At 37.2% G+C, this 27,938-nt stretch overlaps 1 protein-coding gene across 5 annotated transcripts in view; it reads left to right on the top strand.

Annotated features, from left to right (window-relative positions):
* Nucleotides 1–27,938, top strand: part of SRBD1 (S1 RNA binding domain 1) — a 131,277-nt gene that overhangs the window by 33,101 nt on the left and 70,238 nt on the right. For all 5 annotated transcript variants that reach the window (XM_087775137.1, XM_087775133.1, XM_087775135.1 and 2 more), the window contains exons 14-16: nucleotides 1,032–1,189; nucleotides 2,377–2,467; nucleotides 3,544–3,651. In XM_087775137.1, the coding sequence (XP_087631263.1) occupies nucleotides 1,032–1,189; nucleotides 2,377–2,467; nucleotides 3,544–3,651 (357 nt within the window). The remainder of the gene's footprint in view (nucleotides 1–1,031; nucleotides 1,190–2,376; nucleotides 2,468–3,543; nucleotides 3,652–27,938) is intronic.

The following is a 27,938-nucleotide window of genomic DNA, read 5'->3' as shown; positions in this document are numbered from 1 at the left end:
AAAAGGAAAAGGAAAATAAGGTCACTGTCTACCCTTTAAGTTATATGAAGGCTTTACTGCATTGCTGTTGCTTGCCTAATTATTGTAGTTATTGACAATGTAATACAGCTGAAAATGCCAATGAGTACCTGCAAAAGAAAAATAAAATCAGCTGGGTGATGAATATTTGTGTCCCCATTACTTATTCAATTTTGCTTTTTTTACATAAGATGCCATACCATGACAAAAATACTTATCCTTATCAGTCATTGTCTTACTGTCCACATCTGACAAGTAAGACATCATGCATCTTGTACAGCTTCACTCAACAAGACTTATTTGTTTCTCATAACACTGCAATAAGTGTTCTTGCTTGAAGTCATCAAAGTCAATCCTTTGTGCACTAACGCACTTCTTTCTGTTGAAGAATATTAAAAAGAAAGGTAGGGAACATCATGACCCCATCAGCTTTCTAGTTTGGTTCTGAGGATGTGGAATACCCTCCTAGAAAGACCTCAAGTCCACACACGTCTGTGATGACTGTTAAATAACATAATTCATAGATGGAATTAAATGCCTCATGAGTCATGGTGTGTTAGCAATTAATTGGATAGGCCCATCCAGTTTCTCTCAGCCTAAATGATCATGCTTTTTTTGCTGGGTAGTGATTTTTCGCCAGTACTAGGAAGTTATGATGAAGTCAATCCGTGCTTTGTTCAAACCCATTTTTCTTTGCAATTAGGTATCAGCTTTGATGGGAAGCTGTTCTTTGCTCGAAACTGAGTTGATGTTTGAATGTTAGTTGGTATGTGTACATCCTTATGGGTGTTTCTATTATATTCTTTATGTTGATTTACTTTCTTAGAACCAGAATGAGATGATCATAGAGCTGATCCTTTTTTAAAAAGTGCCAAAAACTTGATTGGATGTGTAATATTTAATTAAAGATAAAGAAAACATGATTGGAAAAAGCCTTACAACTTCGGAACAATTCAAAAGTGTATTTGAAAGCTAATTGAGGGGAAAATGTGTTTTGTTGTCATTCTTCTAAGGTCAAAGTTGACATCTGATGCAGAGAAGGAGTCTGTCATGATGTTTGGGAGAAATCTCCGGCAGTTGCTTCTGACCAGCCCTGTGAGGGGCCGTACTTTGATGGGAGTAGATCCTGGCTACAAACATGGCTGCAAGATGGCAATTATTTCACCAACCAGTAAGTTTCAATTCCAAATATTTTTCAAAGGACTGATAAAAATATATTCATTTAGAGGTAAGGATAATTTCAATGCCTACTTTTTTTATTGAATTGATTTTTTTTTTTCTTAAGCTTTTAGTGTTTTCCACTCATCCTGCCATGCAAATTCCTTTCTTCAGGCTTAAGGTTAAGTTTCTGGCACCTGGATTCTAGTGTCTCCTTTGGTGTTATTACTTCTCTCTAAAATAGAATTTAAAATCCCTTCCTGAATACAGGTTCAAATAATTGTGCCTCTCAGTAGTCAGCAAAGAGAACACCTGGCATTTTTATTGTTTAACAAAGAATTTGAATTTAAATACTTTGTATAACTTTGCTTCTTTCATGGGTAATGTCTTGGACATCTGGACACTTTATCAGCCCTTTTTGTGTAGTAGTGTGTGTGTGTTAATGTGAGAAGTCGGAAACATTGTATTGGCAGAACTTTTTTGGTTCAGTTTTTAGACAGATATAGAACAGAGCCTTTCCAGTTCATCCTAGTCTGATCTGGGGATACATACCTCTTTAGGCCCATGTGAAAATGGTTTGTTGTCCTTTTATTTTGTCTGAGAACATATCCTCCCAGTGTGGGCGTAAGGAAAGATGTGTTCTTGACACGTGTTAAAATGGCAATAAAGGTAAGGTGAATGGTTATTAGCTTGCATTGCACCATAAGCTATCAGTACCAGTTAATAAAGAGTTATTTCTAAACGTGATAGATGGGGTGATGGCAAGAGCTGGCATTGGAGTTCTAGAGCTCCTGGACTGCAAGTCCTGAGACTGCATTCTTAATATTCATCTCTCTTTACTGGATCTGTAAAAGGTACTAGACTAGAGCAATAAATATTTTGCATCGAATTGCCGTTTTTCTCTTTGATAATATAATACACTTTATTTACCTGATATGACTAGATGCTCATTATTTCTTATGTGGATATGTTTCCAGTGAACTAGAAAATGTATCCACTCATTTTGCTTTGGCAGCCAAAGCATTTTAGTCCTCTGCCCACCATGCATTTCTTCTAATTGGGTACAAAAATAAAAGGGAAAGATGGCTTATTAAGAAGCTTTCTTTGTGAATCATCAAATTAACTTTACTAGTTTGCAGGATATAGCTTTTGGATCTTCTGGGTTTTTTTATCAAATGGCTTTGCCTTTCATTGTTCTAGGTCAGATACTCCATACTGATGTTGTTTACTTGCATTCTGGTCAAGGATTTCGTGAAGCTGAGAAGATAAAGAAGCTTCTGCTACAGTACAAGTATGCCAAAGAAACTTCCATTTATTACTCTTTCTTACCAGATGTAACAAAAATCTTCGCTATATAAATACTTGCTTTTGGGTGAAATAAGAATTCTAATGATTTGACTGGAATTATTCTTTTTTTATGTAGTTTAGAGCTGATTTTTCTTTTAGTCTATGTTCATGCTTTTACATTGTGTATATGTTAGAAGCATATGAAATCAAGCCATGGCTGTGACTGAGGCTGCATGCTATGAATGTATCCTGATAAAGCTCTGTCAATCCATTTATTTTTAGGAATAGAAATTAGCATTCAGCTAAGGAGTAAGTTTAGCCTCACTCTTCCTACGCCACCCCCCCCCCAACCCCCAAACCACTCATCGATCTTTCTCTGTTCCAAAAGCCACATTTAGTCTTCGGAAGAACTTTATTAAGAAAAGGAAATCCTTCTCAGATAGATCTCCAGACGGACTTGCAAAAAGGGGCAGCATGACTAAAGGGTTATTGTATCCAACTGTTTGGGGATCTCCTGTGGACAGACATCTGGTCCACTGAGTCAGCTGCTGAACTGCCACAGCATACAGTCCAGTTTGTCTTTAAGTGTTAGATTGGCTTTAGACAAGGTGATTTGATGGCTGACTGGCTGTGGTAGGGGCAGTCAGAGGCAATGACCTTGCAAGCTGTTGCAAACTACGATATTCCCATTAAGGAATTAAGATTGTGATTGCTTGGGCTTCTGCCCTTTTTCATGACTCATAACAGGTGAGGGAGATATGAGTTGAAAGGGTTTGAGGACTGTAAATAACAGTACATTGCTCTTATGAATATGAAGTATCATTTTGGGGTTTTCTGCAGATATTACCACTGTTAAATTCCATTACAAATGAGTGAAAATTTTGACTCATTTCTTGAACTATCGCATGGAAAACCTGTTAAACACAATGTGATATTACTAGGAATATGTTCTCATTAAATCCAAACCTTGTATTATATAAAATCAGATGTATTGATCATTGTTGTACATTGAATGCTATGTATGAAAAAGTCTAAAAGAATAATTAAGAGTAATTGTTCATCTTTTTACCCCATGCAAAGCTGTAGCACTGTCGTGATTGGCAATGGCACAGCCTGCAGAGAAACAGAAGCTTACTTTGCTGACTTAATTATGAAGAAATATTTTGCACCACTGGATGTTGTTTACTGGTAAGATCACTTTGCTTGCTGTGATACTCATCTGTTCAGCATGTTTTAACTTTACAGGTAGTTTTAAATGTATTTTTTTGAAAGTGTTTCTTTTTATTGCCTTGTCTGTCTTTTTTGAGTCAAGCTTGACCTATCCTTCTAGCCAAAGGAAAATGGCTGTAGCTCTTTGGAGCATGAAAGTAGTTCTCCTGAGTCAGTAAGAGAGACTCACTGAAGCATTTTATGTTCTCTTCCTGAGGTTCACTCTGTTGATATTATCCTTGTAACAAAGTATGCGAGAATAGCAGCTCAAACAGCCAAGTTTGGCGTTGTGTGTTTATTTCTCGATAAATGAGGTTTAAATGCAAATGATAAAGCTTGTGTTGTCTGACTGTGGTATGGAAAGCTTGCTAATCCTATGGGTATCAAATGATCTGGAAATAAATATTTTGTTAATACCTGGCAGAAAGTAGTGAAGGTATTTATCCTTTTTAAACTTCAAATTTTATCCATCAGTTTGTTAAATTCAAACTTAGAATATTCTGCTGGCGGTGTGGATGGAAACTGTACTATATCACTTTTTTTTCTCCCATGCTTTTTTTTTTTTTAATTCATGCCTTTATTTTTGAAAGCATTTTTGGTGATTTACTTTGGCTTATCTTTTGTGCTGAAGTTTAACAGCAGTATTTACTTTTCACTGTCTTAACATACTGAAATAAGTTAAGTAAATTTTTGAAAAAGTTATGGCCTTTCTCTTTTCAAACTACTGTATACATTTAATGGCACCTTTTCTCACCTTCTTCAGAAAGATGGCTGATAGAGAGGTACTACAGACTTTGGCTTCCATGGCAAATAAAACTTGTAATATGATACTACTTAAATTTTTTGTTATAAGTGGAGAATAGGATCAGAAATGATTATAAAAAAATAAAAATCTGTTCATACTTTTATGTACAGTTCATCATATGGAACTTGGATTGTGCATTTCCAGGGAAATTAGACAATAATAGAGCCTGTAATTTCAGAAAGAAGGCATGTGCAGTTGATGCATGCACAAATAATCTGGACAGGTATGCACTCTAATAAAGGTTAATGATAATAACCAGATGAACACTTAATTGATTGCATGTATGTGCAGTACATGCTGTAATAGTCTCTCTACTACTAAAGTATTGTACAAAAATTTCAGAATTGTGCATGAAGTTGTTCCTTGGCTTCAGTATCTGACTCTAGTGAGCACTTAACTACAGACTTAAATGAGAACACTATTTCACCTTTTTTTAGTTGCGTGGCAAGAATCAAATTAACTATTCTCACTTCAAAATATTTCAGTTGTATCAGTATCAAAAGAGACTTCCAAAATTATTTTCTTCATTTCAGTTTCCTCATTTTGGTTTCTCTCAAAAATATTACAATATTTTGTTTGATGCCTGCTTTGTCTTTTTTAGTGCTAATAAATACATGAAAAGCAAGCAATTAAAATAAATCCTCAACAATGGCAAGTACAAACTACGTATAGTTTTACCAAAGTTTTCCAAAGAGAAGACAAATCAGCGAAGACAGTAGTAGGAAATGAGGCATACGGCATGATTTTTCGTGTGGCTTTAAAACCTGTCTGGACTCAGTTTGACAGTTTCTGATTTAAAGCAAATATTTTTCACTATTTTTGTAACCAACATGCTTTCAGATACCTACATCCAAGCTAAATAACTGCAGGACTGACTTTTTTTTTTTAGATGTAGTTTCCCTTTTAGAGCTATGTTTATTGACTTAGATTAGGACTGGACTAGAGCCCAGAGACAGTCATATCTAGTCTTCAGGTTTTTAGTTACAAACCAGTTTTTGTTACAAGGTTCAATAAATATTCTTGATTATTTATGTTAGTTCTATTGTGAGTTCTTGCCAAAGATACATTGTATTATAACCAAAACAGATGTTCTGTTTTAGACAAGTGTATTTGTTTTAACAGGACCAGAAATGTAAATGAAACAACAGTGTGTTCAGCATTAACATGGCAGATGATGAACTTTTAGGATTTCATTGGCCTTTTTGGATTAAATGAAAATCGTGAAAAAATATTTCAGGAATCTCATTCCGTATTTCGATCACTGCAACTGTTTTTCTTTGATTGCTGCCAGTTGTAGGCATCCTGGAAATGAAAGCTATCTGAATGACAGGTGAACTATGCTAGAGCAGGACAACATGGACAGCTCAGTCATCGTATTTGGAAAAATAACATCACAATTTTTCTTTCAGCCTCAGTGGTTTCGTTGTCACAATACAAACATTTTTACTGGTCTGACTTTTCTTATGTGCTTGTGACATTAAGGCACACTCAGAATAAATTATTTCAGCTCATATTTAAAAGAAAGTTTGATAGGTATCATGAATTGTTAATGGTTTTCAACAAGCAGTAAAGAACACAGCCAGGCAAGTGTATTTTTTTGTTGTTGTTTTTTAGGTGGCTTGGTGTTTAATTTCTGTTACACTTGGTTTTAAACTTGATACAAAATCCTTTTCTGCCACTTTCAGCAAAATCTTTTCTTGCTCTTGAGACTTTATAAGCAACGTAATTAATAATTTACTGCTGTTTAAGTTCAAACGCTTCTGTAGTGTGACAAATAGGGGAAAGTATGTAATGTCTTGTAAAGTTCTCATTGGGTTTTCTTTAATGTTTAAATTGTCTGCTTTAGAATACTTAGAAATGTTCTGCTAAGGTAGAATAGGACTGTTTAATACCTTTTGAAGTTGGACCTTGGTGGCAAGAAATTGATTTGGAAATGTTTGTTCTACAGGATTTTAGGTCCGCTTGTATTTTATAGGTGTCTGCACATGCTTTAAATATCCTTTTCAATTTAAATGTGTGTTTTATGTTGTTGAATATCTACATTATACTCTCTCAGCTTTAACAAATGCCACTTTCAAGTTCCATGCCTCTACATTTCTAATGTTACACTAGCTTAATTCCCATTACTTTTCTGCTTCATAGCACTCGCAGTTTGAAAGGGACCTAACATTCGGGTTCACATTATGATAATTAGGTTTCAAAGCAGTGTGGGGGGATTAAGATGTCTGAAGTCTAGTTGCCGAATAAAGTTCAGAACTACTTGTAAAACTTGTTTGAGTGGTTAACAGAAGTGGTTTTATTTATTCAGTGCTCATGCAGCATTAATCCGTATTTCATCAGGTACCCACAGTGCTGTAACTCTAGATATGACCTTGGGACTTAATTTACCCCATCTCAGTTTTCCTTATTAATGTGCCATGAAAGAGGTACATGAAAGATAGCCAACATCAAAGCACCTTTTCAAATAAAATGGTTGATATGAATCCTCTGGTATTTAACACTGTCTGTCAAATGTTTCAGCTGGTTTGCATCCTTTTACAAGCTATTGCTTGCTGCCTTAATGCAGTTGTTTCAAGTCTGTTGAGAGTACAAAGGGGGATAGGGATATGGGAAACTTCATTCCTATTTCTTTTTGATTATATTTTCTTTAAGCTGTTATTTTTGTCTGTTAAGCTATATAACTCTATTGATGACACATTTATGTACGCACAGCTACACACCTTAGGTCATTAGATGTCTGATACAGAAGGTAGAAAGTAGTTTGGAAAGTTCTGGCGAAAGGAATACATATTTGGCGGAAACAATGCACATGTCTGAAATGTGCACTGAAGAACCTTTGTTCTTCTTTCATCTCTTTCAAGCTCTAGCGGAGTCATGAGAAGTCCTAAACAATGAAGAAATAACTTGAAGAACAAACAGGTTTAAAATGTGCATGAAGAGGGCATAGTCAATGAAAACACTTTAAGTTATGTAGTGATTTCCAGCCAAACTGTCTTCTGTCCCTTACTTAAAGGTTACCTTCTGTTGTGATTATTTGCCACAGCTGAGTAAGAACTCATGATCATGCACACTTCAAATGAAAAATCATTTTGTGTATATTTATATTTACAGGCAAGAGTCCTGTAAATTGGAACCTCACTCTGCATAGACACTTCTTCCTCCTGCTACTCTTGATTATCCATAACTTTAGGTAGTAATTAGTCTATTGTTTGGCACAACATGGACTGTAATAACTGTCTGCATTTAAAATAGTGTCTGATGTTTGTTCTTGGTGCATCCACAGACAGGTATCTATGTTGAGCTGAACCCATAGTATATTCAAAAGGGGAAATTCAGAAGTCATCTTAGATTTTGAAGCAGTCCAAGAAAGCAAAGATTCCCCTCTGCCCCAGCTCTGTTGCTTATTTTAGAAGTTTATTGTAGACACCAGTACCATCCCTAGCTGTGTTTTTCAGAGGGGAGGAAAAGAAATGGATAAGCAGTGAAGATACAGTGGGACGGGTAAAATAGGAGATGATAATTACTGCCTTGTATAGCATGAATTTGAAACTTTTTAAAATAAACTTTATAAGCAATACACTTCATGTAATTATGGAACCGTCTTTGAATTCTATTTCAGAGAAATAACTTCACAGTTTTTAAGATGAGAACAAGGACTAATGGGGAATATGTCAATGTAGTTAGAGATTATGAATTCCTTAAAGTTCAGAAAACGAGTAAGATATATGTGGAGTCTAGACTTCAGCAATATGAAGGCAGGGGGTCAGGAAGTAAATGTAACTAGCGAAAGAAATCTAAAGCTTGAAGAAAAAGTCCATTTTTCCAGAACACTACGACATGTCGTTTGGCTTGGCTCCAGGGCAATCTATGGGAAGACAGTCTTGGGGGAGAGAGGAAAGTTATTCATGCAACTTCCCTTCCATGTTTTCTTTCTAAGAGAAAATCATAGTAACAGTAATATCAAGGAGTGATTTTAAAAGTTATGTATTCTCAATATATAAATCTCTCAGACCTTTAAAGGATACTAAATGGACAAACAAAAAAACCCACTTCTGTAAAATTAGGGAAGATTTTAGGATGAAAAGCCATTAAGCACGTGACAATATGTTCAAGGGGAACTTTGCATACTCTTCAATTAGAAATGTACTGACCTCAAATATACTCTTGCAAATCAGATAATAAATTTGCGAAATTGATCACAGTAATTCCTCTCCGCCCCCTTTGGTTTTTTAACAGAGAAGTCATTTGTTATATTTAGGATTGCAAAATGACTTCTCTATTTTCAATTTTATTTTATGTTCCCCACTGAGCAGTAATTTGTACACAGGCTGTTTTCTTGTAGATCTTTGTTATTTTCAGCTAAATAAAACACATCTATTTTTTTTTTTTTGAGATAATCAGCTAGAAGACATCTGGGATTGCAGTACAATAGAAATCAGGTGAAGAGGGCGAACCATCCAAAAATATTTACGAATACAAAACAAAATATATTGGAAAGATGAAAGGTTATTGAGAGATGCCAGACAAAGGATATGCGATGAACAAGTGCTACCGTTTCTGCACGGAATGTGCCCATCAGGTCCCCTGGGAGCAGTTTTGGAATGTGTGTATTGCATGGGGGATATTCATAGAGCAAGACTGGGCGTTTCGTTCCTAAAGCTCACTTAAAACGAAATCAGATTTTTACCAAATATGCGTAGCAGTGATTTTAATGGTCAGCCTAGAACTACTGAAACTATACTGTGAGTAGGGGATTTTATTTTTGGGATCTGTTTGACTCAGTAGTAGAAGTCTTTAAAACACTATTTTTATCACTCAACATTGTGTGCTGGTCAGTGTTTCCAATGCAGTCTCCTTTCTTAAGAGCTTCCTATGATGACAGTGAAAATTACCCTGGCCTAAAGTGTCTTGTTCAAGGCTACTTCCAAAGCTCAGAAATCAAGAAGATTTTAATAGATTGAAAGAAAAATGGATGACTAGATCTTAAATTTGCTAGATGGCTACAATGAAACAAAACTAGTTTATTTGAGTGTCTGATATTTTTGAGGGCGTGGGGTAACCAACAGGCTGAAAATAAGCTTTTTATTTCAGACTGAAATAATTTAGGTTATTGTTTAATGTGGTTACAACTTTTGAAGTTTTTCTGTGCCATTTGATCAACACCACAAGGTTCTTATTGGTTTAATTTCAAGGAAACATTTCCGGGAAGATCTTTTTTAGCGAAATGAACATAACATAAGGTGATACTATAACATGCCCACTTCTCCTAGAATCAGTGTTCTTATTCGGTCTGACATCCTTCTTTTTCTGAAGGGTCACCAAACCACCCTTCCTCGCAGTGGCCGTTGACTTGCTCACATGATGTTTGGAGCATCAGTAGAGATACCGAAGGATGAAACTTTCAAGTTGTTGCCTATGTCTGAAGGGTTGTGTGCAGGTCTCTGCACTGTGTGCGCCATTTTGTACTTCTTGGTGGGAGAAGGCAAGGAGCCTTTCATTAAGAGGGGTCTGAGTGGTGGATGAGGTCTACGGATGACTCGAGGAATGCAAGAAGCCTGAGGAACTGGGTAGCTGGTGGAGGAAGCGGTGCAGAAGGAACGAGGGTGCAGTCAGGGAATAAGGGGCAGGGCACTTTCAGGGTACTTCCTCTAGACAGAGGCACTGAAGTACAGTCTATGGGAACTTTGTACAGCTTTGAGCTCATTTGAGCTGTGCGTTCCTTGTCTTTTCAATGCAGCAGGTCATGTCAAGAGAACAGTTCCTTCTCCTCTTCTGTTCCCTCCCTTAATCATTTGTGAGCGTGAATGGATAGTGTACAGTTGAAGCTTAAAACTGAGATTTGGACTTCAGCTGAAAAATGTGACCTAATAACATTTTACTGCATCTCACAGTGAGCATTGGAGACAGACTCTCAACAGCTGCATCTATGACTCTTTTCCCAATGCTACTTTTTTTTTTTAGCCTGAGTGAGATGAAGTATGCTTGTTCCATGTAACTCCAGAGTATGTTTTAAAATGCTGTTTATTCATCATAAGGCTTAGAAGGTTAGATTTTGGTCTGTTACTGTGAGACACCACACAAAGAAGATGAGTCATGCTCCGTATGCAGCTAGGATTGTGAAGGTTTAATGATGTGAGCCTTAAATGTTCCAAACTTGGTATTGATACTGATCTCAAACAAACCAGAAAAGCTTAGGCTTTCAGGTAAGCTGCTGCAGTACTCTTTTAAGAGCTTCCAAAATTAGCATGTATGGTTCAGTGTCTGTAGTTTTACGTGGCTTTTTTTAATTTAAAGTAACGGTATGTGTGGTCATCTCCATTTCTCTCATAGTGGAAATGGAATGTAATCAGGCTTGGATGTTACCTGCTCAAACAGAAGCCGAGAGAGGTTCGACAGTGCCTAAGCTGAATGATGGTGGATCTTTTGATGTATTTTTGATTTGCAGACCATTGAAAATTTGCTGGCGGCAGTGTGGAATGCACTCCAGAGACCATAAGCCTGCTGACAGTGAGCTGGTTCCTTCCGTGTCCTTTGTGAACCCCTTGGAAGAAGCCTGTGAATGGTCGAAAACCATTGAGTTTGGATCTGAAAATAACAAATAGTAGAAAAACCCAGAAATTTCGTATTTAAAATAGGGGAAATTGCGCACAGGAAATCCTCCCTCTCATTTGCATTTGCAGAACTTTGATTACAGAAACTTGCAGTGTGGGTCTTGTTACCCATGTCTGTGCATTTTACACTGCTAGCCTTTACCCATTGCCTGAGTTGAAATAGCATGGCTCCACACTAGTACGGTATCGCCATGCTAACAAAATCTTTGATACTGACAAGTGAATGTAAACGAAAACTATCAAAATGTTAATTTATTATTTCTGTCAATATTGCCTTTCTAAAATAAGTGATGCTTGTGCAGTTTGGGATGTTACTCTATTCTCTTCATATTTAAGAGACATCAGAAACATATGTTTGTGTGTTTTAAGTGACTTTGTCATGAAATAGCTGTGGCAGTTGGTAAATTTTCACTAGTAAAGATTGGGAAAATTCATTTAGGCTTCTCACTGTGTAAAAAGACACCAGCAGGAATTACTTGTCAAATCCTGTCAGGAGTTAATTTAAGTGGAAGCATCCAAATACAGTGTGATTAATACTGAGAGCATCCAGATTAAAATTATATAAATACAAGATGTATCCTCTGATTTGTGAGGTACTAAGTCTGAATGTTATTGCACAGTCTGACCTGGTTGTATATTTGGGTAGTGTTTTGTCTTCAAGTAGACATTCTGTAGGAACCTAATGGAGAAGTAAGCATTTTTCCATTTGTGTGAGGTTGCCAGTAATATGTTTTTACTTAAGTTGAGATTCTGCCAAACTTCATACCTATTCATTTGTGAAACCACATTTGGTATTCTGCCTTTCAGCTCTTACTGGGCTTCCTTTATTGTTGTGAGATGCAATATACAGATTTATTTATTTATTTTAACTTACTGTGCTATTATCGTTGATGCTGATAGCAGAAGCTTAGGCTAGGTGGTTAGATTACATTAGGCTGTCTAACACTCTACATTAGATACCTTCATTTCAGTGGCTTTTAACTGGCAGAGAGTTACCTTTGAGCTGAATTTCTTCATCCTAGATCTCTGTTAGAGACTGTATATGTGTGAGTTGCATCTATTTCTAAATAATAATTAGAAATGTGTAAGAAAATAAAGGAGTGAGTGTATGCACAAATGCTGTTGTAAGTGGGGAAAAGTTTCTTTATTCTTTGAAGTATCAATTCTGTTGAGATCTGGTAAAAGTGAAAGTTTGTGGGCAGATCCAAAGTTTGGATAGAAATCCCCCTCTGAAAACAAGTTCAGGTGTATTTTGAGTAATAAACTTCAGGAAATCGCCACTTGTGCAGCTGCTAACAAATTCCCCGAGTACCAGGAAAGCAACTATTACAAACCTTGATTTTAACAAAAAGACAAAATGGCTTGGATTTTAGGGAGGTTTGAAAATTAAACGTTAATGACTTCTAGGTGTCTGACAGCCTGAGAATCTTCCAGGACTGAAAAGCAAATACGTGTCTGTCAGTAAAGCTAGGGCTTTTTCCCTCTGCAGTTACATAAAATTTGTCATTTCTGTTCCTGATTTCAGGCTATCGGCTCTTAGAGGCTGTTGTTAGTGCAGGACTGAGTGCTACCCATGCTGCACCTTCACTTGGAGTAATTTTGTGTGATACTGAAAGTGGGGGCTATGCTTGCCTGGACTCATTTAACTTTTCTTATCAGCAAAGCATATGGCAGTCTTAAAAGCTTCGTGAATGACATTGAAAGAAGCCACAGCAACAGGAGATACTTCAGCATACTTGTGATGTTTTCAGGGAGTGAGAGGCAGAGAATATAGACATGCTGTGTGTCTCAAAGGACCTTTGAGTAGGTTATTTCAGCTTGAATAGGGATTAGATTTAGGTGACTGCAGTGTCAGACGGTTGTAACCGAAGGTGCCTATAGAGCACAATTCCTTTCTATAACTGGATCCCAGCAGTTTTGTCAATGATGAGTAAGTGGAGGGAAGGAGAAATGATCCATTTGTCGTGGTGGGTGATACAGAAGCGAGAAGGAGTACGTCTGAAAGGAGACAGCAAAAAGCACAAGCTACAAGAAGCACCATCTTCAGTACCAGGCCTTCCTAGCAGCGACAGCTGGGAACAACGGGCAAGTGGAGGGGAAAGGACGGAGAGGAGAGTGGTGCTGGTTTTCCTGTTCCTTTTCAATTTTGGGAGGTTTGCGTTGCTTTGGTGGCTTCCCAGGCAGTTGTAAATGTAATCATGTTCATCTAGCAGTTCTGTACATTATTTTCCTTTCCTTCAAACACCCAACACTCCTGAAAGCAAATTTGTTGCTCACGTAGAAATAATGTTTTCACTTTAATGATGCTTGCAACTGCAAGTAATAACACAGTTTCTAATTGTATCAGATTTATTTTATGTAACAGAAAATACTATTCAAACAGCTCAGTTGTCTGTGGAGCTTTCTAAATAAAAAACCTGGAAGTGGGGGGGGAAGATGTCCATCTATATGCAGTTATAGTTATTGCTAATATTAAATTGGTTTTTCACATAAAACTTCTCTCTCAAACCTAATTAATTTTTATATTTTGTTAAACATCTTTGGCAGCTAAGGCAACATGCCTACTGCCTGTTCAGTTCTTTTATCGGGTTGAACTAGAACTAACATTTGGATAAAATACATTTTGACATTTGAATTTGACATAAATGTTTCAGGGAAATAGTTTAGACATGCATCTTCCATGGGTGATTCTCTTGTCAGCATTACAATGTTGTACTGTAAATATACTTTGGAAGTGGGCTTTCAGTAAAATCAGTGATGCATTTAGTACTTGTTCCTGGTCTATTTTTCCTCATAGTGTAAAATCACAGCTCAAAGTTACTTTGTCATTTTTTTTTTTTATTAAAGTTATTTTCTAGAAGCTAGTTTGTCATTTTTAAGTAAATCAAACTGGCTATTCCTGTATTACTTCTCAGTGATTATCTCTCTGCTGAAGGAAATGTTAACTCTAATCTTCTGCTATAAGAGTAAATAGAAAGAGACATTGTCAATTTGAATGTTTTAAAGAAATAATTTTGAAATCATGATATAGTATCCTTTTAATATATCCCGCTTCTCTAGCTAACACCACCACCAAAAAGACTTTTAAAGGAATGCTTAATTCATTTTAAAGGAATGCTTGAAGCTGTAGTCTTCTCTATTCCTCATTTTCCCCTGCTTCTCTAGTCCCCGGCCGGCTCTACCGACACCCTGCAATCTCTTTTACCTGCCTGTCCACAGCCGCTTGGTGCCTCCTCCATCGTAGTTTTCTCCGTAGGGAAAGTGCCTAATGACCTCTTGGTGTTTCTGGAGAACACCACTCACTGGGAAGGCCATGCTGCTGATCATCATTAGCGGAGCGAGTTAGGGGAAATTTATTTTTCCTTTTGCTGGGTTCTTTTTGATAAAGCGGTTACAGTAGGCTGTAGGTTACTGGACTTGTGACATTAGCAGGAGTAATGTTTTCTGATTGAGACAGGATTTTTGAGTAAAGGGTTGTTCTGCTGCTAAGTAAGAACGAAAAACTGGTGGCATCTAATTCAGAGCAGATTCTCTTCAGTTTTATGGTCTGTAGGGAATTTCTTCCAGCTTTTTATAAGGTAGAGATACAGATTAAATGTTGATGATAATGGTTTGTGTAAATATATTTTATTTAATATGTAATGCGGAAAGCACAAAGTTTATTACTTTTTGATCAACCTTAAATACCAGCATTATGAAGTCAAGCTAATTTGTGGTTAATAGTGGGTTGTGATAAACTAAAATTTATAATTAGTACAGTGAACTTTGGGGAGATGCTTCAGGCAAATTGGCCTTGGGTCATCTGAAATACCGTTTTTTGCACTCAGTACAAGTTGAAGCTTTTAATGATTAAAACAGGTATCATTTCAAAATTTTAATGGAATATGTGGGTATGGCTTAAGTTCATGTCTACTCCTTATTTATAATGCATTTGTAAGTTGGTTTCCATTGGATTTAATGACAAAATATAAGCTTCGGGTTTCTTCGTTACTGTGCCACAGTTGATGTAATTAAATTGCATAAATCACACAGTGCTTGTGATGATGGTGATGTTGTGAGCATTTACGAACTTCAGAGGAAGTTAAGACTTGGAGCTTGTGAAATGTGTTTGTTCTGATTATCAGGGCTTGATTAAACCAGGAAATCCAGGACGTGCCAGTTTGTGGTATTAGTAATTTTAATCCTTTATTTATATTTTCTAAGAAAATGTTTCAACTTCTTGAACAGAATTCTGAACATACCTGTCTCTGGCTAACTTTAGAAAATAATTTTCGAATTTGTATTTTAGAAGTATTTACATGGCTTTTTAGGATTAGATTCTCCTTTCTACAACTGCATAAATTAGTAGCAAAAAAAAAGTGCAGGAAAGCGGCAATTAGACTTCTATTATTGAAATCTACATCTGTACTTCCTTAATAGAATTTGGATCTTTATTAGTTGAACTTTTATTTATGCTTAGACTTGGAAGCCTATCCTTTCTCTGGGGGGAAATATTTAATGTATGTGCCTTGTTCTTTTCTGTCTGGCACTAATGGTGGAGGAGGAGCTTGTTACCTCTTCCCTGAGTGGATATAAGAGATGCTCTTAGCCTCATAACAACCTGCCCAGTAAAAGCCCCGGAACAGTCCCGTGCAGATCTCAGTTGTGCTGTTATATTTGATGACGGTGTGCAAATGTGAGCTTCATTCCCCTCTGGCTCAGGGCCGTGGAGATGCTGACGGCAGCGATAGTACTGGCCTGTCTGCCGGGGCAGGCTGAGGACGAGGCTTGGCTCTGCCACCTTCCGCGCTAGCCAGCAGAGCTGAGCGTGCGCCCGAGGGCAGGAGATGCTCTGCCGTATTAAAGGGTGCTGCGCATCCCACCCTGGCATATGCTCTCCATAACTCCCTGCACGAGCTGTCTGCGTCAGCCAGAGCGCCTCCAGGCTCTTCCTGCTGCGCTGCCCTGGACTCTCTATCAGATACACTCTTCTTCTCAGCTGGACAATTACTGTTTTAATATTGTGTTGTCTCTTCTTCTATAGCCCCGATCTCCAAATTGGTTTTTTGGGGTTTTTTTTGGTTTTGTTTTTTTAAGTAAGGCTATTAGTTATCAACTGCAAGGATAGTCTTAACAGTTTAACATCAGACACTTGCAATTCAATTAAGTGGGTCTACTCTGTTATTGCAGGAATCAGCAAGGCACACGTTTCATTTCATTTCTGAACAATTTCAGGTTTTGTTTTCGCTTATAGCATTTGAGGAAGCTAGGATTGTTTAGTGAGTTTTCAGTGTTTGAAAACAAAGAGTGTTGACTTTTTAAATCTCCGTTTGTTCCTCAGACACTGTTCTGGGGTGGATGTATGCTTTTCTGACATGTATACATGGTGCTAAATTTTTAAACTGCTGTTAAAAAAATTACGAGCCTCAGTTTAATATTATCAAAACCTCGGTTCTCAGCTACATTGGATCCAAGTGTTCCTGTTAATATGTAGTAGGTTTTGGAGTCTCCACTCATGGAAATACTTGAAACTTGACTGGACATAGCACTGAGCAACTTGCTTTGGTTGACCCTCCTTTGAATAAGTCTGTTAGACTAGCTGATCTCCGGAGGTGCCTTTCAACCACCATGATTCCCTGACATTCAACAGCTTCCAAAACCTGAAAGAATCATTCCAAGACCCTCACTCTTCCTTGCTGGCTTGTCTTGCAGGAGCCAGACATAAGAATCTTATGACCAATCCAGAGAAGTTGGTTTGGAGTTGATGCCCGTTGCCAATACCATAGGATGACAGTATTTGCAGGTGTAGGTTCTGATCATCTGCACTGTCTGTGTAATGCTCCCCAGCAGGCTCTTCAGTCGAGTTCCAGCACACCTTTCTTTCTTGCTGCCCAGATATGAATTGGCAGGAAAGCTTTGAAATAACTTGCTCTCATTTTGAAGTAACTTGTGAGATGGGGAGAGAGAACAGAGCTTTGAGTGGGGGAAGGAGGACATCAGGAGTTCATTCTAGGGCTTTGGGTTTGGGTGCAGGTTGGGCTGTTGATGGTTTATTATTTTTTTTGCCTTCCAAGAAAAAAATGAATATGACCTTCGTGGTGCAAACTTTTCATCTGTTAGAGAAAACAACCTAGTTGTATTTGAAAAGGATGAGTCAAATGTTTTTACTTTTGTTAGTGCCTTTGTTTAAAATTGTAACTGACCCACAACTCCTCAAATGTTTCTGAGACTTTCCCATTATAAAATGGGGGGCCAAAAAGAGGGTTAACATGATTAAAATGATGCATGATTTTTCTGCAAAATGTTTGTCATTGGACTCACAAGTAATTAGATGTATGAATGTGTTAATAAACCTTTACACTATTTTAAGGTATTTTATTGCTAGAATCACAGATAATTGAGTGTCTAAGTATTGTGTAACATACCCGTGACTGGAGAATCACTTTGAAAATTGTGGTGTAAAAAGAAGGACAGAAAATAATTCAGCTGCGTTTTTATGATTTAGATGTAAGGATATATCTTCAAAAACTAGAAAGCCATCTTATCCTATGCTTTCATATTTAGATAACTAAAAAAAAAAAAAGACTATTTTATAGTTGGGGGGGGGATTGAGTCTAAAAGTAATTGGTTAGAAATGAAGCGTAAGAAATTTCAGTCCAGAATAATAATTTTTTTTAAAGTGTTTGTAACTGGATGAAAAATGTGTTTTAAATGAAGTGGTCTTTCAGCATATGTTCATGCCAGTTCTAGTGATATTACTCATGGAAAGTCTCCAGTGTGGATCTGTCACAACCTGAGGGAACATATTATTCCCTTTTAAGAGAAGGGGGAAAGCAAATATAGCATTACCTAACTGCACTTTTATTTCACTAATTCCAGATATTTATTTCTGTCAGTTTTTCCCCCCCTTTTGGTTACAGTCTTACTAAAGGAATTTGTTTTCTGTAAAAACATGCAATTCATGACTCTATTTCAAAAGTTTGTGGGGATTTGGTGGTTATTTTTATTTAGTTTTTTTCACTGAGGTTGATACATACTTCTATTTGTAATACAAAGTGAAACTGTATCCACTGTTTTAAAGGGTAAACAATAATACACCTAATGTTTAGCTTACTTTCATTTGGAGATATATTTGATTTAGATTAGCATTACTGTAGATGCCCAGTGGTTGCATGTGATATCAGTAAAATAATAGTATTTAAAACTATGAGTAAATAATATTTAAAACTACAGTGAGGAGCACTAGAGAAGACATGAAAGAACCCTAGAGGCCTAAAAAGAGAAAAATGTATAGTTTAGTAACAAAGCACTCAATCTACTCTTGTTGCTCTACAGACATTTGAGTACATCTTCTTACCTTTAAATCTGTGTCTGAGAAAAGTAACTGAGCTATTTAAATATGCTTGTTAAGGTAAAGCAAGCTTCATTTGATTTTTTTTTTTTTTTTTTTAGTTTTGCATGAAAAATGTTACCTTTTTCTGAAGGATGAATAACCTACTCTTTTTCTTAACCTTCTTGGTTTTTTTCCTGTGTGTTGCTATAATCCTTTTTATATGGTAATGCTGCAGTTCCTTCATAGGTGATTAATAGATTTTGCTGGAAGCACTAAACTAGTACCTCAGTTTTACAGCTTTTTTTCTAATGAAGGAAAACAATTTTCTTGATGGATAGAATGAAACACTTTTTGTTCTGCGTCAGCTTTGAATAATCATAGACTAAAGTGCAGGAAAATGTCAAATCAAACTTTTTTCCTGTATTAAAAAAATGAAACAAAAAAAAGCCCAGAAATGAGGACTTTAAAAATTATAAGAGCACTGTCATGATTAAGTTTGCAGAAATTATTTTTGGGAGATAGCAGCATATAATTTTGATCGGGTCTGCATGAAGCACCATTTACTTTAACATTGGTCTTGAGTAAGTTGAGCTGCAGAATAAGCACAGGAGGCAAATGTATCTTCTGTGAACTAAAGCAGACAGCTTCTTTTTTTTTTTAGGTGAATTCCAAATCAAAGTAAAGTAAGAAGAAATGACACAGCTAGAAAGATGTGGTCACACTTTTCCTTAGTATTTAATACCTCAAAGAAGTTTTCCTGCCAGCAATCATTCCGATTCCAGAATGCTTAATTTATTTTGAGTTTCTCTCTGTGGAAAACCTGGGTACTTCAGAGTTCAGCAAGCTGTGCCAGGAAGTGTCTGTAGTTTAAAAATATTTAATATGATGTTGTCAGCCTAGATATTAAGAGGGGTGGGGAGGGAAGAGAGGAGCCGCAGCAGGGCATCAGTGATTCCCTCACACCATGCAGAGTCTACATTGCATTGCTCAGCCCTAATTGAAGGGATATAGTTGACTCCAGCCTTCCCTCGTGGATCTGTGCTGGGGACAGGGTAGCTTGCTAAGGAGAGATCAAGTACTAAGATCAGTGGTATTGTAGGAAAGGGGGGGGAAAATAGAATAAAGCCAGACTTGAGCCAAAGCTACGGGTCAGACTTTTGCATGAATCAGGCTGTGGAGGCTGCACGGCAGCGCTGGCCCGGCTGCCTCCCAACTGCCCAGAGTGAGCATTAAAGAAAATGACAGTTGCTGGAGGTGCCGTTCTCCAAGAGGCATTTTGCTCCATATGTTGTGGTCTTGTCCAGTTATGCTCCACTCTGGGAACAAAGTCTCCATGAGAGTTAATGTGACTCTAAGCTCCAGCCTTTGGTCTGGCATAACTAACTGTGTTTTAGCCACAGCAGTTGCTGCACCTGTGTTGCCCATTTTACTGGATAAAAATGATTCCTGAGAGCAATTATAGCAACTGAATAGCATGTTCTTGTAGCCTTTCTAGATAATTTCAAGCTGACTGTTCGCATGTGATACTACTTAATACAATTTTTATTTGACAAAATCTGAATGCTATATGAAGTTTGCTGACAAACGAACTGGTTGAGAGGTCTGTATTCACTATATCTCCCTAATGGATCATCTTTGTCTTAAATGTCCTGTGTCCCACAGGAGAATGGTGGTGTGGGTAGGACAGTGGATGAAATAGGGAAATGTTTTGGTTTGAAAATTAGACTTTAGGCAGACATCAGTTTCCACAATTATAAACTGCTGGTGACAACACCAAATATAGATGGTACTAGCAAAGTCTAGGTATTATTTTATAGGCAGGAATCTTTTTTTAAAAAAAAAAAAGTCGTCTTGGTTCCCAAAACCTTAGTTCTTGGTACTTTATAATGCTCCAACTTCAATAACTATGCATGAACATGAACTGCTGAGTTCCAGGGTTTTACCCTTTGCCTCTACTGTTTCTAAAAGCAGCCAGGATGGGTCTTACCTCTTGCAAGATCCTGCGTGGCTGGAGATGGGCTGGATGAAACACCAGTTTTCCCCATGTGCTGCCACTGCAGGGGCTTCTGCTTGGCTGAGCTGAGAAGGAGCTGCCGGCAGGACAGCATTAGTGATGGCCGCCTGCTCTGGGACTTGTGGTTTCCTTTGGTCTGCTGTGTTTGGTGGTGTTGTGTTGGGCTTGCTGGGTTCACCAAGCTCTTGAGAACTGGGAGGAGCAGAGGCTAAGTAAGGCTGCTCATTGAGTTCTTCAGTGTGGAATGGTTTTGCTAGGCTTTTGAAGGAGCAACATCATCACCTTTTCGGGCTGTGCCATGTTTTTTAATGTATGCATCTAGGCAATTTCGAGAGTCTCTATAAATATATGAACTGGGAGTGTTTAACATCACCGGGAGCTTTTCTTCTTTTTGAAGCATGACTGCCAAAATCAGTTGTGTTTCTTTGTCTCCCTGTGCCCCCCTCCCAGTGGCTAAAAAGAGGTTAGGTAAAATCCTGTCAGTGTTTGGCTATATTTTTCTCCATTGTATATACAGTTTGTTCTTCTGAGGACATTGGGATAATTTAGTTGTGTAAAACTGTGTTAGTGTTGGCAGGAGTGGTCTTGACCATACCCATTTTCAGGCCTATTTTATTTTTAAAAGTGGACTCTAGGATTTTCATTTCCTGTGTCAGTCCTGAAGCCTTTTTTACTGTCTTTCCTTTGTTCTGATGTTAATTAGCTATAGATAGGTAACTCTTAAATATATTTGAATATGTTTAATTATCATTAATTCTGCTTAAAATTACTTTAATGCTATCATATTTCTAATCACATAAAATGTGCTTTTTTTTTTTAAACTTGTCCTCTTACACTAAGGTAATATCGTATTCTATAACATTATCCATATTGCCACGATTTCTCTTCATGACATTGTTGCAACAGGGAGAAGAGCAGTAGTTAAATTCTCTCTCAAGTTCCTGCTGTACTACAGCATTTAAAGTAAAAATACATGACCGAACTGCTTTTTAGTTGGATGGTTAACTTGGAAGTAGATTTTGGACCTGGAGTTCTGATTTTGAAGTGCTCTGCAAGAGCAGAAAGGAGCTTCAACTCCAGCTGCTTTATGAGCGGTGACAGGACCTGTTTTCTGAAACTGTCAATGAAAGCAGTGGGGGCAGTCACAGGTGACTGTCACCTTCAGTCTTGAGACATGCCACCCTAGGTCTTTCACTTTTCACTGCAGACACGGGACGTGTATTTCTTCTGGGGATGAATCCACAGCACCAGTTTTGTTCTGATAACAGCATCTGGCACTAGATTGATTTAACAGGCTATGAGGTTTGCTCTTTTCAGATATGCACTTGTACGGCAGCTTCTGTGCGGCTCTGACATGGCCACACGCTACTGTTGTTTTTTCTGCCTCCTAGCACCACGTGTGAAGCTAAAGCTCTTTGACACCTGCCATTTGGACCCTTTTCTTACTGAAAAATGTCATCATTTTCAGACAAGATGAAGACAGATATCTGATCATTCTTCCCTTTGCAGGGATGTGCTGGGTACATGGTTCATACGCAGATGAATAAAGGATTACAGACTGTAGCTATACAGTTGGTTTTATTAGTGTAGTACAGTAAGTAGTTTTTGATTTAGGAGTTCATAGAGTTATGTCTAATACAGAAGAAATTAAAGCATGGTAACTCGTTATATCTTGCAATAATTCTCAAACTTACTTCATTCTACTGCAAGTAGCCACTGTCTTGCTTTTGTAATGGCAGGAAATCGCACAGCACTTTTCTTTGGGGAGGGGAATGACGGCAGTTGAGGAATTGAAATCAGAAATTTTTGAACTCTTCTGATTGTGTAATCAGTGAAATATTTTATGTGGAATACGTTTTTTTTTCGTTCATCCAAATCTGGAAGTTAGTAGAACTGGCCTGCATTTTCCAAAGTAGTAACTTTTTTAAAGCAGCAGCTTTTTAGATCCTATGCCACAATTGTTCCTCCCATATTCTTGAAACGTGTTTTGTGCTAACAAATAGACAATCGGGTTGTGTGGCTCAGAATATAATTGTCCTTATGTTTGAAATACCCTTTTATTATGTTTGATTACAGGCAAAACGCTGTCAAAATTTAAAATCAACACACAGCCCTCTTACACTCCAAAGCAGTGAAAGTCGAAAATGTTGGGCTTTGTTAGCCCTAATATTTCCCAGCTTGCAGGGGAGTGGGTAATACTTGAAGATAACTATATCAATTGCATTTTTTAATATACTTACTGATTTTTCAGCCTTTGTCATCCATTTCTTCTGAGACTTGGATGCAGGTCTTTTTAGTTAAACTGACTTTGATTTCTTGTATTCCTTATAATTTCTTATAAAACAGACACTGAGGAATTTGTGCATTTTATCTGATGTTGAAAGACTATAATTTGGTATTTCAAACCATTAAATTTTTCTTTTGCATATTGTTCTTTATCTGAAAGTGCATATTTCAATTCTGTAATGAAGTTTAGTTCTGCATAAGCATACTAGAAAAATGGAACATCAAATATCGTTCTAAGACAATGTTATTTTAGGACAAGTCACTATTAATGATTTGAAGCAATGATACAAACTGATTAAATTATCTTGCTAAACACTGATAGAAACAGGCCTAATTCTTTTCTCTTCAGTAGGTTCTGAAGATCTACACTGTCTACTAGGAAAGCCATCAGCTTGACTGGCACTAAATATCATTTGTGTCTGAACAGGAGAGAAATAATCCTTAATGCAAGGATGGTTGCCTTGAAATTCTGTCATTTCGGAAGCTGCTTTATAAGGTGCTTATTTATTGTCCCTGCTGTAGGGTCAGCAAGCTGTTTCAAAAGTAGGGTTTGTGACTGAAAGACGTACTGTTGTTGTGTTGTAATTTGCTGCATGACAGAGTTCCTGGTTTGAAACAGCTTAGTAATTTTTACTTTAAAAAGTAGATTGAGTTGGTCAGGACAAGATTGCTTTCTTCTTTGTATGGTGTTCTGCTAAACTTTGTGAAATACCGAGCAAACCCATTCATATATGGGTAGAAACATTTACAGACTTTGTTGTTGTCAATTCAAAACACCGGTTGTAAACAGAATTTCATTTAATATTTTTCCATGAAAACTTACAGAATGTGGCTGAGCAACAATGCAGGCTCGGTATCACTGCTTATCAGTTGATGTGCTGTCTGAAGATACTTTGTGGGCTTAACTTCTTGTGTGCTCGGGAGCTTCTGAGCAGGAACTGTATTTTAAAACTTGTTCCTCCCTCTCCCCCATCTAACTGAATCGCTTCACTATGAGTCACTATGAGCTCTTCTGTAGTATTTTTGCAAACAAAGACAATAACACCTCTTGTCTCTTGTCTAATGTGACTGATTTTGAAAGGCAGACTTCCACATAAGCAAAACTTGTGTGGTACGTAGTGACTAAAAGTGTTGAATGAAGAAATGGAAATTCGATAAAAATTCCTTTCCTATCTAACAGTATATTCTGTCATTGGAAAATATATTTAATACTGGAATATTTCCTGAGTTCTATATATTGTTAAAATTTAAAGCGAAATCTTTAGATTATTTAAAACCACAGATGAATTGTTTGAATTGTTTTGGCTTAATTCTGTTGAATAATGATGGCTTTCTAGTATAATCTTTTTTTCATGATCCTAACATCTTCCTTTGCCATACCACTAGCTCACTGGGGGTGGGGGAAAGACCAGATTTTGAATTTAATCTCATCTGTCAGAATGAACAGGCTTTTAAAAATCTTTTGGGGATTTTTATTCTTTGAATACGTATTTGGGTATATACCAGAACCTTTTTATCTTGCACTTCCATGACATATGTTCCTCATAAGGAAAAAAAGTAAAGGCTTAGCTGTGTCAGAGCCAGGGTCCGTCAAGCCTGGTATCCTATTGTTCCCGTGGCGGAGCACGTGTGGCTGAATAAATCACAGCGTCTCGCTCAGCCTGCACTGAACTGCAGTCTCCAGTCGGCCGTATTCATCACCTCCCCCCCAGAAGGAGCTGTGCTGCGCACAGCGCGTAGGGGCTGGAGTACTCACGTACCTGAAAGCGAGACCCTGGGAACAGCAGGTAACTCTGCCCGTGACAGCAAGAAACCTGCAGCTTGCCCTTGGTAATGGCGAGGAGGAGTGGAGGGGCTGTCAAAGTCCCTTCTGCCATGGGCACTGTCCTGCTTGACAGGAGAGGAGACACATGTCAAAATGCAAATAAAGGGATTATTGCTGTTTCATATGACCTCCCCTAGGTGGTTTTCATTAGTTGCCAAAAATGGGTATGTAGGGAGATGTGTGAGAACAGACGCAGACAACTTATTTCTCTAGTACTTCTGTAGCTCTCAACCGTTTTTGGGTTTAGGCTCTTCTGGAGCTAGTTGTGACTCCTGTGTTTTCAGTAAGGCCCAATGGATTTCTCATTCATGAAATAGCCCAGTCATCTCTTGAGCCTCTACTTAATTAAATCTTCCCTGCCCCTCCTCAGTTTGTTTTTAACCATTAAATCTATCAATATAATTAAAGCTTGTAGCATTCCAATCAAGTTTCTACATGTAACTTTCTTTTCTAGCAAATATTTTGTCATTTTATTTTGTTGTATTTTTTCTGTCCCGGGTAATTCTTAAGCCAGTTATTTCAGTAAGTAACACTGAATAATCCTTTGACCCTTCTGTACTTCTGCCCGTTGTGGGATCCTCTAGCTTTTGTTGCCACAAGCTTATGAATAATATATTTATCAGTTAATATGTGAAAAGTTTGGTTAGAGAAGTTAACCACAATTACTAAATTTTGATTGGAAAGGGAGCTATATTTTGGCAGATCATCATTTTATAACCAAATATCAAAATCTGGGCTCGTTTTGAGGTTGACATACCCTTCGCTTTTAGAATGACCACGATTTTCTTCCAAGTATTAACACTGGTCTCTGTACTGGTATTGTTTCTTAAAATGTTATTTTAAAGGCTCGAAGTTGTAAATCAGGGTTTTGGAGATTGCAGGAACAGTAAGTTATGTAAAGTTGGATAAAGTTACTTTTTATCTCTTGAGGTTATTAATCCAGTGTTGCATTTGATTGTGGGGAAATGACTTCAATGTAATAAAATAGTCTGAAATGTTGGTAAGGTTCATGAAAATGTTAGGAAGCTGCATCCATCTTTAATCCTAGAAGCCTCTAGCTTGATATATCTTTTTCGTTATACTTAATATTTTTGCACATAGTTTTGAAAAGGATTTCAGTGAGAACTTAGTACCTAAGGACTTCGTAAGTTTTAAAAAATACGCCATTACATGCATGTATATGAAATTGTAATGGAGTTAAACAACTGTTGGTAAGTCGTTTGTTACATGTAATCTTTACCATTATGCGTTTTTGTAGATATGTAATAGCTTTGAAATTAAAAAAAAATTGTAAGTATTCTTAGAATTTTTTTTTTTACCTTTTACAAGAAAGGCTTTTTTCCTGTAAAAATTAGAGATTGAAAATCTGAATGTTTTGAAAAGGCCTTCAAATTATCTCGTCATACCAAATATATAATGCTTTTTTAAGCTGAGGAAGAAAATAACTTCCTCTAGTAAATGTTAAAAGGCTCCTTGAAGCATTTGGAATACAGCAGGCATGCTCTCTAGCATAAAGCTGAGGGACCACCAGGTGGTGCTAGTGGAATACATTTAATGTTGTTTTAACGCTACTTAAAGTGTGCCTAAACAAATGTGAATGAGGCGGGTGCAGTGTATGAAAACTTACTTTCTATGCAACAAGCTTGTTTGTACAATTCAAAAGAGTAAATTGAAATATTATGTAGCGGCTTTGTGGTTTGGGCACTTTTAAATTTAAAAAGTTGGATATAGGTGCTGAGGGGAAAAAACCCTTATCTGTAGGATGTAGGATGTGGGAAGCAGACAGTATGGAGGCATAGTCCCCGATACTTTACCTGCTTTTTTGTTAATTCAGAGAGCAGTTTATGAAACTTGTCCGTTCACGTATTATAAGCATATCAGATCATGACCACTTGCTTATTTACCTACCACATTTTGACTTTACATAGCAAAATAACTTTTTAATAATGTTGTTTTAACTGTTAAGATTTTGGTCGGTACAAGAATCTTTCCTCTTAAAGAATGCACAGAAATAAGGATCTCATTTTATGAGGGGGTGGGGGTCCAGTTTTCTTTTTTAATGCATTATGTGGCTTAAAAAGTCAAAGTAGAAACAAATTCTGGTTCTGAACATATACAGATTTTTAGATACAGTTTTTACCAACTCTTATGAGGGCTTTCTTTTGACTCTCTTAAAAACTGTATCCTTTAAAAAAAAGGGGGGGGAGAGGGGAGGCTGGAGAAGAGTGTGGACCACAGTAGTTTGGAGTAAATTTCTGTGGCCTACGGATTTTAGCAAGTTTGGTTTTGCCTTAATATGCTCTGACATAAAATATGTATATTCTTTGAAAGCATGACGCAGAGCATTTTACAACAATAAATTAACGTAAATTATCCTATATAGCATCACCCTTTTAAAGAAGATTATTAGATTTAAAAAAAAAAAAAAAAAACAAAACCAAAACACAAAATGTCTCTAAACCAAAGTAACTGTCTCTCGTCTAGTAAAAAAGGAATATCCAGAACAACTGCAGACAAAAATCCCCAAACCTATTTTGCTTGTAATCTTAGTATTGTGACTAAGCTAAACGTTTTAACGTTGTATGTGCCAGTGTCACATTAGTAACCACCTCACTGTAGCTAAAAGCAAACTAAATAAAACCACATGACAGCCACTAATAGGTCTGTAAAATCTTGGTTGACTATGGTTCAACAAACCAGAGGATGGTTTCTTAGGAGTTTGTGGCCCTATACGTTTACTCTGGGTAACAAATTTATTTACCGTCTGGGTTTTACTGTCTTAGGTGCGGCAGTATGGGGTTCTGCATGAGCAGAAATTCTTCCTCCCCTTTTCTAAGTCTGCTACGCCAAATACTTCGTAGAAAAACTGTACGCGTATACAAAACCATCTGAGTGGATGTCAAATATCCAGTGTATGCTGCTTCTGAAAGTGCTTTTTATATCTTGTTTTCCTGCTTGAGATAATTTTTTTACTTGGCTTCCCTCTGTCCTCCTCCCCTCGGGGTATAAATGTTCTTGCACTTGAGGAAAGGAAATGTGCTCTTTCCAAATGTTTTTCTCCCATCCTGAGTTTAATTTTATTTACTCATTTTAGCAAGGAGTTTTTGTACTACCTACCTTAAAATTTGGCACGAGTCACTTACTACCATAGAATGATAGTGTTATTGCATTCCTCTCACTTCTGAAAATTCAATGTACCATTAATGAGAATCAATAAAATGTCAAGAGTGTTAAAATTCCCATCCATGCCACTTTGTTTTTTTCACTGCACAAAATAATGAGAGGGATCAAGCAATAAGCTGCATGCTGTAATATGGTTTATAGTACAGCACTGTAAAAATGTGTGCAAAGCACTAATTTTTTAAATTTTTTTATCAAAGTTCAGTATCAATGTATTAAACTCAGAAATTGCA

The sequence above is a fragment of the Nipponia nippon genome, unplaced genomic scaffold (genome assembly GCF_047370975.1).
Source record: "Nipponia nippon isolate SJK-2023a ecotype South Korea unplaced genomic scaffold, ASM4737097v1 scaffold_4, whole genome shotgun sequence".
Lineage (NCBI taxonomy): Eukaryota > Metazoa > Chordata > Aves > Pelecaniformes > Threskiornithidae > Nipponia > Nipponia nippon.
The sequence above is the reverse complement of the archived record's forward strand: the minus strand, read 5'-3'. Positions and strand labels throughout refer to the sequence as shown.